This window comes from Pelobates fuscus, chromosome 5 (assembly GCF_036172605.1).
Source record: "Pelobates fuscus isolate aPelFus1 chromosome 5, aPelFus1.pri, whole genome shotgun sequence".
NCBI lineage: Eukaryota > Metazoa > Chordata > Amphibia > Anura > Pelobatidae > Pelobates > Pelobates fuscus.
This window is the reverse complement of record NC_086321.1, coordinates 98,772,704-98,786,211: the sequence shown is the minus strand read 5'-3', so window position 1 is coordinate 98,786,211 and position 13,508 is coordinate 98,772,704. Positions and strand designations below refer to the sequence as shown.

Here is a 13,508-nt window from a genome sequence, read left to right as displayed (position 1 = left end):
TCGCCCCTCTCCCTCCCTGTTTCTTTCTCCCCCCTCCCTGTTTCTTTCTCCCCCCCTCCCTGTTTCTTTCTCCCCCCCTCCCTGTTTCTTTCTCCCCCCCTCCCTCCCTGTTTCTTTCTCCCCCCCTCCCTCCCTGTTTCTTTCTCCCCCCCTCCCTCCCTGTTTCTTTCTCCCCCCTCCCTCCCTGTTTCTTTCTCCCCCCTCCCTCCCTGTTTCTTTCTCCCCCCTCCCTCCCTGTTTCTTTCTCCCCCCCCCTGTTTCTTTCCCCCCTCCCTCCCTGTTTATTTCTCCCCCCCTCCCTCCCTGTTTCTTTCTCCCCCCCTCCCTCCCTGTTTCTTTCTCCCCCCCTCCCTCCCTGTTTCTTTCTCCCCCCCCTCCCTGTTTCTTTCCCCCCTCTCCCTCCCTGTTTCTTTATCCCCCCTCCCTGTTTCTTTATCCCCCCTCCCTCCCTGTTTCTTTATCCCCCCTCCCTCCCTCCCTGTTTCTTTATCCCCCCTCCCTCCCTGTTTCTTTATCCCCCCCTCCCTGTTTATTCCCCCCCCACCCTCCCTGTTTCTTTATCCCCCCTCCGTTTCTTTATCCCCCCTCCGTTTCTTTATCCCCCCTCCGTTTCTTTATCCCCCTCCGTTTCTTTATCCCCCCTCCGTTTCTTTACCCCCCTCCCTCCCTGTTTCTTTATCCCCCCCTCCCTCCCTGTTTCTTTATCCCCCCCTCCCTCCCTGTTTCTTTATCCCCCCCTCCCTCCCTGTTTCTTTATCCCCCCCTCCCTCCCTGTTTCTTTATCCCCCCCCCTCCCTCCCTGTTTCTTTATCCCCCCTCTCCCTCCCTGTTTCTTTCTTCCCCCCTCCCCTACCTGTGTTGTAGCGTGGCCGAGCTGTGTACTGTCCACGGGTACAGGGAGCTTTTGTTTCCTGTATCCGGCGGACTAACAGGAAGTGCACACTCAGTGTTCACTTCCTTTTAGTCCGGCCGGGTACAGGAGACAGGTTCTCCCTGTACCGGCGGACTATACAGGGCTCGGCCACGCTACATTGAGGGAGTGACAGGAGGGAGCGCTGAGCGCTTCCCTCCTGTCAGCCCCTCTCCTCTGGCTGCGCCCGGGCGGTGCGCCCTCATGGACGCACCAGCCCGGGCAGAGCTGCAGCCGCCTGAGGCTCTCTGCAGAGCGCTCGGGCGGCTGCAGCAGAAGGGGGGGCGGCGGAGCTGGGGGGGATTTCCCCATTACCTGTCCCCCCCGCATGATTTGCTGGGGGGGATGCGTCCCCCCCATCCCCCCGGTTCCTACGCCCATGTGCACATTGACTTTTTGTGTTGTTTTGTCCTAAATTTTTTCAAAGTTGTGGGCAAGTTCTGTAAATTAAATGATGCAAATGCTCAAACAATCCATGTTAATTCCAGGTTGTGAGGCAACAAAACACAAAATATTGCAAGGGGGGTGAATACTTTTGCAAGGATATATATATATATATATATATATATATATATATATATAATTTATTTTTTTGTGCGTGTGTGTGAGAATTTGTTTGTCTGTTGGGGATCGACCGATATTTATTTTTTAGAGCCAATACCGATAATCTGTGAATTTACCGATACCGATATTCTGTACATTTAACGTTTTGAAAAAATAAACTATTTCTACACAAATGAACTGATAACTGAACATGTTTATTATTTATTTATTTATTTGCAAATCTTTTTTTATTTTTTATGAAGGTAAATACACAAAATATACATGCCAGTCAGAATTTTTTTATGGTTTCAAGAATATATGTGTGTGTAGTGTATGCAGTGATCAGTGTTAAACAAGGATGGATGGATTAAACATATTCTATTGTGATGGGTGGAGTTGCAGCTAGGAGATAAACAACTTATCCCATAAATCTTACAGGGGTATAAGGCTAATGAAGAAAGACCAGAATGAGAGTCTTACCTTCTTATACTCCTACTTCCCTTCCCAGCAGCTCCCCTGTCTAACTCTTGCGGCCTGTGTGCCGCGGTAACCCGTGACAATGATCTGAAAGAGGACCTGTTATTTGGGCATCTCTGCATTTCTGCTCCTCTTCAATACCCAACATAGCAATCTTATTATTCTTCTTTGCTTTAAACCCAGGAGCTGCATCATCTTTGTACTCTCTCACATCGGCATAGTACTAACTGCGCATTGCAATATTAAATGCATTTTCTACCACATGACTGACAAGAGAAAGTTAAAGTGGCACTATATACTCACCAGAATAAATACAATAAGATATAGTTGTTCTGATGATTAATCAGTCCCTGCATGCTTTGTAAACACTTTTTTTCATAGAAAATGCAGTGTTTACATTACAGCCTAGTGACACCTCCAGTGGCAACTCCTCATATGGCTGCTAGAGGTGCTTCCTGGGGAAGTGCTGCACAGTGTTCAGCACTGCCATTCAGTGTCTCCACCTTCTGCATGGAGACACTGAACGTTCCTCCTAGAGACGCATTGATTCCCTGTGTGAAAGCATTGAATTGACTGAGATCATCAGTTCTGAAAAGGTCCATCAAAGAGGCAGACTGGGGGCAGGGAATTAAGGTAAGTCTTAACCCTTTCTAAGGAGGTGGGGGTTAAGCCACCTAAATGGTAGTTTTAACACTATAGGGTCAGGAATAAATGACGAGGCATCATTCAGGACGTTTTATGTTTTTTACATTTTCAAACACAATTTAGTCCCTTGTTTGTTTAAAAAAAAAAAAAAGTCAAGAGCTCTACATAAATAACCACAACACTATTTAAAACAAAATTGTGCTTTGTTTGTTTGTTTTTAAAGATTTTTGTAAACCCTACCTTCAGAACCAGGTTATATTTGTCTTCTTTCTTATATCCGTGGCATACATGTGGAAATAGATTGTTATTGGTTAAGGACTATAATTATTATATCTCATTTATACTCAAGTGCACTATTTATTGTTATTTATCTTTCAAATGTTGGGTCATTATCCTCTAAGCTTTCCCAAACAACCCTCCCTTCATCTAACTCCACTTTCTAGGGCTGTCAGAGCATATTGGTTCCCACCAGAGGTGTGGAATCATTTACTAGGGTGGAATAATTGAAGCTAATCAGGTCAAGTCAGATGTTTTGGGTAATTACAGCATATAGGAAGATGACAGTTCCACTTTAAAGATACACACATTACTACACATCCTGCTGACTCGATCAGTCCGTTATGTTATGGTATTTGTAATTTGTTATCTGAGAGAGTGTGCATTATTTCAGTGAATTTAAAGCTAATTTTACAGTATTTAGAGATTTCATGCAAACTGGGCATGAAAGAGGCAAATCTGTTTTTAATAGCAGCGTGAGCAGTAATGGCTTTCCTGTAGTTTGAACGATCAAGATGAAGTTGTTGAATAATTGGGATATTTTGTATATTGTGTTATAGCGTATTTTTTTACATATGATTGTAAACACAAAAAAATGCTTGTATAGTAAAGTGAACTACATTCCATTGCCTGGAACACTGGGAAAAAAACTATTCAAAAGCAAAGTTAAAACAAATAAGCAAAAGTATAAAATAACGTATACAGTGTAGATATAAAAAGTGATTTTGAATGTTTTGTCAAATCCTTCAATCCTTTTTATTTACTTTTTTAAAATAGTGTGAACAGTCTCATCTGATGAGGGAACATGAAGATGTTCAAGAAAGGACAACGTTACGCTATGAGGAGAGAATCACTGAACTACACAGCATTATAGCGGAATTAAACAAAAAGATTGATCGACTTCAGGGGACCACTATAAGGTAGATTCAATAATAATAAAGTTTCAAATTAAAGTTTGCAGACTCTGATAGTCACGTTATTAGAAGTGCTAATTTTATTTATTCATTGTTCTCTCCAAGACATTTGTGAATTCCTTTAAAACTCCCTCCATCACCACCACCACCACTACCAGTTTGAAACTAAATATCACATGGAACTTCTGGCGAAATTCTATTTTAAGAGCTATATTATGATATTCTATAATAATTACCAGGGATACCGTATTTTTCGCTCTATAAGACGCACCTGACCATAAGACGCACTTAGGTTTTAGAGTAGGAAAACAAGAAAAGAAAAAAAAAATTCCTTACCACCCACTCCCCTCCCCTGTCCCATAGTGTTCTTCTCCCCCTCCCCTCCCCCATAGTGTTCTTCTCCCCCTCCCCTCCCCCATAGTGTTCTTCTCCCCCTCCCCTCCCCCATAGTGTTCTTCTCCCCCTCCCATCCCCTGTCCCATAGTGTTCTTCTCCTCCTCCCCTCCCCCATAGTGTTCTTCTCCCTCTCCCCTCCCCATAGTGTTCTTCTCCCCTCCCCTCCCCCAGTGTTCTTCTCCCCTCCCCTCCCCCATAGTGTTCTTCTCCCCTCCCCCATAGTGTTCTTCTCCCCTCCCCCATAGTGTTCTTCTCCCCTCCCCCATAGTGTTCTTCTCCCCTCCCCCATAGTGTTCTTCTCCCCTCCCCCATAGTGTTCTTCTCCCCTCCCATTCCCTCCCCCATAGTGTTCTTCTCCCCTCCCATTCCCTCCCCCATAGTGTTCTTCCCCCCCTCCCCTCCCCCATAGTTTTCTTCTCCCCTCCCCCATAGTTTTCTTCTCCCCTCCCTCATAGTTTTCTTCTCCCCTCCCCCATAGTGTTCTTCTCCTCCCCTCCCCTCAACCCATGGTGTTCTTCTCCCCCTCCCCACCCCTGTCCCATAGTGTTCTTCTCCCCCTCCCCTGTCCCATAGTGTTCTTCTCCCCCTCCCCTTCCCTCCCCCATAGTATTCTTCTCCTCCTCCCCTCCCCCTCCCCTGTCCCATAGTGTTCATAGTGTTCCTTATCACCCCCTCCCCTCCCCTGTCCCATAGTGTTCCTTATCACCCCCTCCCCTCCCCTGTCCCATAGTGTTCCTTATCACCCCCTCCCCTCCCCTGTCCCATAGTGTTCCTTATCACCCACTCCCCTCCCCTGTCCCATAGTGTTCTTTATCACCCACTCCCCTCCCCTGTCCCATAGTGTTCCTTATCACCCACTCCCCTCCCCTGTCCCATAGTGTTCCTTATCACCCACTCCCCTCCCCTGTCCCATAGTGTTCCTTATCACCCACTCCCCTCCCCTGTCCCATAGTGTTCTTTCGCCCCCCCGTCCCAATGTGTTCTTTATCACCCACTCCCCTCCCCTGTCCCATAGTGTTCCTTACCACCCACTCCCCTACCCTGTCCCATAGTGTTCTTCTCCCCCTCCCCACCCCTGTCCCATAGTGTTCTTCTCCCCCTCCCCACCCCTGTCCCATAGTGTTCTTCTTCCCCTCCCCACCCCTGTCCCATAGTGTTCTTCTCCCCCTCCCCACCCCTGTCCCATAGTGTTCTTCTCCCCCTCCCCTCTCCTCCCCTGTCCCATAGTGTTCTTCTCCCCCTCCCGTCCCCTGTCCCATAGTGTTCTTCTCCCCCTCCCCTTCCCTCCCCCATAGTATTCTTCCCCCCCTCCCCTCCCCTCCCCTGTCCCATAGTGTTCCTTATCACCCCCTCCCCTCCCCTGCCCCATAGTGTTCCTTATCACCCCCTCCCCTCCCCTGCCCCATAGTGTTCCTTATCACCCCCTCCCCTCCCCCTCCCCTGTCCCATAGTGTTCCTTATCACCCACTCCCCTCCCCTGTCCCATAGTGTTCCTTATCACCCACTCCCCTCCCCTGTCCCATAGTGTTCCTTATCTCCCACTCCCCTCCCCTGTCCCATAGTGTTACTTATCACCCACTCCCCTCCCCTGTCCCATAGTGTTCCTTATCACCCACTCCCCTCCCCTGTCCCATAGTGTTCCTTACCACCCACTCCCCTCCCCTGTCCCATAGTGTTCCTTACCACCCACTCCCCTCCCCGTCCCATAGTGTTCCTTACCACCCACTCCCCTCCCCTGTCCCATAGTGTACTTTCGCCCCCCCGTCCCAATGTGTTCTTTATCACCCACTCCCCTCCCCCCGTCCCATAGTGTTTCTTACCACCCACTCCCCTCCCCTGTCCCATAATGTTCCTTATCACCCACTCCCCTCCCCTGTCCCATAGTGTTCTTTATCACCCACTCCCCTCCCCCGTCCCATTGTGTTCTTTCGCCCCCCCGTCCCATAGTGTTCTTTATCACCCACTCCCCTCCCCTGTCCCATAGTGTTCTTTATCACCCACTCCCCTCCCATGTCCCATAGTGTTCTTTATCACCCACTCCCCTCCCCCATCCCATAGTGTTCCTTACCACCATTCCACCTGTCCCTTAGTGCCCAAAGGTGGAGGGGAGGTAAGGAACTGCATTTCAGTCCGGCCGGGTACAGAAAACTGAATCTCCTGTACCGCGGTGTGCACTGCTCCGCTCGGCCAAGCTACTATAAAGGTAGGAGACCAACTGGGGGAGAGAGAGGGGCACATTCGCTCCATAAGACGCACAAACATTTCCCCTAACTTTTGAGGAGGAAAAAAGTTTGTCTTATAGCGCGAAAAATACGGTATATCCCTGGCTGTTGAATAGCAAGTTTCCTCTTGGATAGAAGTCAATAGAAAAACTGCTTTGCATTTTGTTTCTTTTGTGTTGACTGTATTTTATCATTTTGAGTATTAATAGTTGGATGAGCTATAAATGATGAAGAAATTCTACCACAAAGCGCTTATTGTACTTTTCTAGTAATTATATGTTGCTAAAGGATGCAGTGTGATTGTAACACATGGCAAAATGGTAATAAATGTAAATATTTACAGGACTAGTTATTGTTTGGTTATTTCTAAAGACACCTGCGCTCATTAAAGGTGACAATGAACACTCCCTAATTAATAAGGGTTAGTACCCTGAGAAAGAAACAGGACAATAGGAAGCGCTACCCAAAATCTGTGTTGCTACTGAAACCACATTTAATCTAAAAATACATAAAACCAAACACGTGTAAGCAAAATACAATTCTTAATTAAATAGCTACCCATGTGGCCATCTGGTGCTATATCTATCTCTACACAGTTCGTCAAGGTTGAAAGGAATTAGATTTGATAATACAAACTTTGTGGCTAAAGAATGAGACTGCTCTGGGTGCCAAGGAGAGCTCCTCTTTTGGCAAGCCATCCCAAAAGGTTTGACATATCATGTTTATAGGTAGATCACCATGGGCAAACTGTGATATATTTTTGATTTGGCAATATTATGCACTCTGGTGTTTGTCAATAGATACAGTTACTTATTCAGTATAGTTACATTTATATTCTCATCTCTTCCTTTATTGTATTCACAATACAATGACGTGTTACAATAATGTATTCCACCATCACTAAGTTGGAACATAGACAATCTATAGTTTTAATAAATGTAAATGTATTCTATAGATTTGATAGGTGCATGGTTAGTACACAGCACTGACAAAACATTAGCTTTTAGCTTTTTATTTGAGATACGTTTTTATGTATGAAGGCCAAATGTGATGCTGCTATAGAATGCACACATCAAATACAAACACATTTTATCAAAGTGATGCATAATTTCTGTTTGAGTATCCACTCTTTCTAAAAGACCTATATCAGGGATATAAATGGATTCACTTACATCTTAACATACTCTTGACCTCTGTGTTGAGGTTTCCATGTGCTCTGATATCTGGTTACTGAAATAGCCTGGCTAATGCAAGTATTAAATGACCTATCTAACACAAGCTGCAGGAAAGCTCTGCTCAGGAGTTAAAATGAATATTTTAATCAGGACCTATGTAGTGGGGGAAAAAGCAAGAAAATGGTTGGTTACTTATCAACATTTGGGGGAAATTCTCACTCGAATTAACACACTTGTAACCACAATCCACATGTTTGTTCTCTGCTGTTTGATGTTAAACATACTAGTTATTGCATGTATCTGAATAATATGACCCTTAATTGGAATCATTAAAGTAACACGCAACAGCATGCTGTAGTAGTGATGGTTCCTGGTGCCAGGAGTGCATTGATACCTCGTTTTATTGTAACTAGTCCAGATGTTTTAGAGTGGTTCGACTTCTTATCTGGGGTCCCTCTGGGCACTGCTTTCTACCTTAACTGCAGCTACAGAAGAGCTGGAAGCTCTTATATCTCTATCTATGCTGAATATGGTGATGCAGGGCATGGGGCATGGAGAGTGATCAGCTGGTGATCTAAGACAATGGGTTAGTTCTGTACTGCACAGGTACAATGAGATTTTGGCTCTGCCAGATGTAGTAGAGTAGACCCGGATAAGAATTCAAACTGGCAATGTGTTGACTACTTAAATGGGGAGTGGGCAAGGCACTCCTGGCACCATAGCCACTACAGTGCACTGACATGCACATAAAATGAAACAGCAAATGTTTGCAGATTTTGTTTCAGATATAAGGTTAACCTGGTATTCTCTAAATCTTCTACACTCAGTGAGGCAATTGGAGCAACCAAACAAATGTTATTTATCACACACACACACTATCAACACCTCTGGGTAGTATTTTGTGTATTCTTCATTCACGGGTCTTCTACGGGTCACAGTAACTTAATAGCTGGTCCAGGAACTGCACGCTTATCGAGAGAGATCTCAGATGCCACAGCTGGAATATGCTGAAGCCACTCTCAAACTTGGGGTTTACATCCCCAAGTTTTCCTTTCACAAGTGGAACTACTAGTGCCTTCACTATCCAAATAACTAATAACTCCTCTTTCAGCCCTTGGTATCTGTCCATCTTCTCATATTCCTTCTTCTTGATGCCATGGTTACTGGATTTTGCCCAGGGCCAGATTAAGGCCCAGTGGACCTGGTGCTGGCAATTATGATGGGCTTAATTACAAAATCTTATCGACCAAAAACACTAAAACAGTCCTACCTTCCTAGCGTCATGTATCTGATGGAGATGGTCCTGGAGGGAAACTCATAGGATGCAGCTATGAGAAAACACATACCCTATGCTAATCTCACGCTTTCATCTTTCAAGTACATCCATACCCCCTAACAGCAGTGTCCAGTGAAGCAGGAAGTCTATGGACAGGGTAAAAGGATGGGCCACCGACGTGAATCACGTAACCAGAACTGCCGAAAGGGGCTAACATACTAAAAAAGGGGGCATGTCTGCCCAAAGAATTTGAAGGACAGCCTGATATGAATCCATGTCAGGCTGCCTGCCAGTCATGCAGGCTGACCAACGAAGGGCATACTATGCAGACAGCACTTTGAGCTTGGCATAAATGCGTCTAATGGTCTAATGATGCACTCGCTCCACTCTTTCTAAGGGCTGTCTCCTAGCAGTAACGTATACACTTGTCTCCTTACCTTCTTACTAGCAGGCAGAAGCACCTGGTATATAGTCTGGGACAGAGAAAAGGTGTATGTAGTGAGTGTAGAAGAAAGGGAACATGCCACACTGTTAGAGAGAACAAAGTCCTCATTACCTAAACTAATTTCATTGTCAGCCAGTCCACACAAGTTGTGTTCCTCTACATCCCTCTTAAGTTTCCATACTTAAGAAAGCGTATGTGAAAAGTAGTTAGGGTTGCCACCTTTCTTGAAATAAAACAAGGGGACACTGAAGGGGACAACTAGGGGACACTGAGACACTACAGACACTGAGAAACACCAGGGACATTGGGAGACATGAGCCACTGAGACACTGTGATACATAGGTGCCACTGGAGACTTGGTAAAGACCTGGGTACAGGTCGAAATGTTCCGGTGTCCAATAAACCTGCTTAAATCTATCACAGTGAGTGCCTGAATTATTTTTTTTTATACCATGGGACACTGGGATGCATGGGGACACTGATACACTAGGGAAACTGGCTGGGAGACATGGAGACACTGGGAGACATGGGGCACTGTGTCCTAGTGTCTCAGGGTCACCATGTCTCCCAGTGTCCCAATGTCTGTGTTCCCAAGTCTCTCAGAGTGACCATGTCTCCCAGTGTCCCAATTTATGTGTCCCCAAGTCTCTCACCATCCCCATGTCTCACAGTTTCCCCTCGTGTCTGTGTCCTCAGGTCTCCCAGTGTCCTCAGGTCTCCCAGTGTCCTCAGGTCTCAGTGTCCCCATGTCTCACAGTGTTCTCATGTCTCACAGTATACCCAGGTCTCTTTGTCCCCATGTCTCAGTGTCCCCATGTGTCCCCTAGTGTCTGGTTCCCCATGTCTCCCTGTAGCCTTTCCCCCATCCCTCACTTACCTGGGCTGCAGACTGTCTCTGCAAGTTCGGAGCTGGTGTCTGGACTCTCTGTGCAGAGCTGCTCTCCCGCAGATCAGTGAGTAGAGAAAGGCAGGGAGGGAGATGCTATAACTTCCTATCCCTGCCTCTCTCCACACACACTGCGACCCCTACTGGCCGGTGCTGGTATTGCAAAATAATATTTGTTTATACTGAGACTGACATTTGTATTGCCGGTATTACTGCAACATCTGCACCTGCTAGGCAGCCTTAAATACCAGCCAGGTGGCACCCCTAAAAGTAGTGTGTAAAAAAATAAGATAAAAAATAATCAAAAGGCCTATTTCATGGGTCTGGAGCTGCAGCTCCATCAGCCCCTATGTTAGTCTGGCCCTGGTTTTGCCACATCCATGACCATTGCAGCCTTCTGTGCTTTTCACCACGATGTTTGGTTGGTTGGCCAGTACTTGCTAGTCTGTCTGGATCTTGAGGTCCCCACAGGATCATAGTCCTGTCATTCTCAGCTATCTGTTGTGGCACCTCCCATCGAGATTTAGATAGGTCCAGCCCATAGTCAAAGTTCAGAAGCTCGATGATGCGAATGGCTGTAATGAGAGGAGAGGCAACTGAAACACTTTTCTAGAAAAATATATTTTTTGTAGATTTTGCAATACCTGCAAATAGAGGAAGGAGTTTTGATGCCTGATGAATAAACTCCTTTGAATATAATAAAAAAATAAAAAAAATCTACTCCTCCTGAATAAAAAAAAAAAAAAAAAAAATGATACTTGCCTCCCAACCATTCTGTCAGTCCCAGTTTTGGGCCACTGTCCCACCATCCTGAATTGGTATTCAGGTGTGCTTTATCTGGGTAATCAGATAAGGTACCCAAAAAGTATAGTGCCAGCATAAGTCATACATTTAAAAAAAATGAATTCAGCAGCTGTACACATGGACAGCGTTAAGGGACAAAACTGTCCAGGAAGAAAAGACCCAGAAGAAGAGAATGTTTAAAAAGGATGAACTGTGTATGACACATATTCATCTAGATACCCAATAAAGATCCTTACCTCTTTCTATCCTTCTTACACGCGCTCTTAAGTACCACAATTACTACAGATCATTGTAGTATTTATGAAACTATGAGAGCAGCATCTCACACTTCTGATGATTTGACAAGCAAAACAGGGATTACCTACCACCTATAGTCCATCCCTACAGAAATGCCACTGCTTACTCCGATATTACACAGCCAATGAGTGGTTATGGTGCTTAGAGTTTCCCTTTAAACATTGTATGTGCTCTTTAACTCGTCTGCATTTTCCCAGTTAATATTTTGTCTCTGCAATCATTTAATATATATTTTCTGTTCCAAGCAATTTAATAACTTACAATGTGATTCCTTCCCATCAGTGGATCTTTTATTTTATCATAAGCAATCGTCTTCAAAGAAAGTAAATTAAAATAAATGATACATGAAGTACAATTTAATTAAACATTTTTTGAAAGCTCCTTGGGTGTTTTTGCGGCATACTGTTGGAATTCTGATCTGTTATAGTTGGGAACAAATCCTGAAAAAAAATGTTTTTTTTAAATAATAAGATGCTGCCTTAACCTTTTGAAAGCAAGACTAATAAAAAACAGATTGAATTACTGAGCCGTCTTTGTAATGCATTACCATTGAAGGGTTAAGAGACTAGAGCACCAAATTGCATTATTCATAACCAAATGTCATACTTAACAAATTTTGTAAGAATGGCAGGAATACTCTTGTGAGCACAGTAATTGCATAGAAATGCTAAAGATAATGATCATTGTAAACAGCAGAGTGATTAAAACCAATGGCGGCCATTCCACTCATTGTTTTGACAGCAGCATTTATTTAGAAGAACGTGCGTGTGTGACCATCTGCAGATGTTTTGCCTTCCAAACTGCGTGCACACACGTGTCTCCAACAGATCAGGGGTCAAACGAGCAGCCATAACTAATCTTTTCTTATCCCTGAGGAATGAGATACATGTACTGTATGTACAAGTTGAAATATATTCTACCCCGGAAGTTTGATCTACAATAGCGCGAGTGTGTGTAAAACCTTCAGGTTCATCAGTATTCCTGCATTAGTTTGACCTGAAATGGGATCTGATCTGCCAAAATCCTAGTAACAAATAGTAATAAATATATATATATATATATATATATATATATATATATATATATATATATATATATATATATATATATATATGAATATATATATATATATATATATATATGAATATAGTACATTGACGTTAGGGCAGTATATGATCATATATATATATAATCACTTAATAAACTATATCAAGTGGAGGACTATATTTATTATCCTTATTGTTTTTAGAACAACATGCCAATATAATCTCAATTACAAAATTAGGACACCTTCCTGATATTGATTCTAAACAAGTAAACCTTTTTGTTAAAAGAAATGGAAAACTGGGGAAATAGATATTTAGTTTTTGCTGTTTAGTTTGTACATGTCTCTCTTGACATATACAAATTTATTATTGATCCTTAGGATCCAAACAAGGAAATGAAGATATAAACAAAATCCCAAGATATTATAATGAACAGTATTAAACAATTAATCCTCAATTATATCGAATTAATATTTTGATTTATTGTCCTAACACAACTAATTTATTATTTATATATGAAACAATAATTTGTAATATAATTCCAAACTGTATAAATCACTCCCCTTTGTTATTCTCATTCCAAATAACAAGTCCCTGTATATCTAATTGACAAACAGGGTATCCGGACACCATGGGTTAACAACCCGTCCGAAATTGCATCACTAACTACGTCACATGTGGAGGCTGGACTAACAGCCTATTGGAAGATTTAAACCTAACTGCCATCAATCAACTTTCACTGTTACCTTTATAAACCGGGAAAATCATGTCTCCGGCTCCCCTCTGATGAGCTTATGAGCGAAACGCGCGTCAGGGCAACCAGGGCTGAATTATTTGACCACTAATTTACCTAGACTTTACAGCAGAATGCCTTATCATATTGCGATCCAGCTTTAACTTTTCAACCATTGGACTCATCAAGTCCTCTTCATTTCTACCGATTATTATATTCTCTATACTTACCCCCTGCTGATTTTCTAATCTGTTTATACCATTAACGTGGAGGGTGGTTCTCTCTTGTGTATATCAGTCAGGGAAAGTGTTTTTATAAGGGGTGCCCTCGAAGGCACAGTAGGGAGAGTAATTCTACCGCAGATATATTATTCGTTTTCTCCCTTCCTCTATATTCTGTTATTTCAGCCAACAATATCTAATAGGCTTTTTAACCTTTTGTCAGCAGTAATAATAACAACTGT

General features: G+C 43.6%; 1 protein-coding gene across 3 annotated transcripts in view; it reads left to right on the top strand.

Annotated features, from left to right (window-relative positions):
• MCC (MCC regulator of WNT signaling pathway) overlaps positions 1-13,508 on the top strand; it is a 373,218-nt gene that overhangs the window by 246,259 nt on the left and 113,451 nt on the right. For all 3 annotated transcript variants that reach the window (XM_063454100.1, XM_063454101.1, XM_063454102.1), the window contains one exon: positions 3,629-3,771. In XM_063454100.1, coding sequence (XP_063310170.1) covers positions 3,629-3,771 — 143 coding nt within the window. The remainder of the gene's footprint in view (positions 1-3,628; positions 3,772-13,508) is intronic.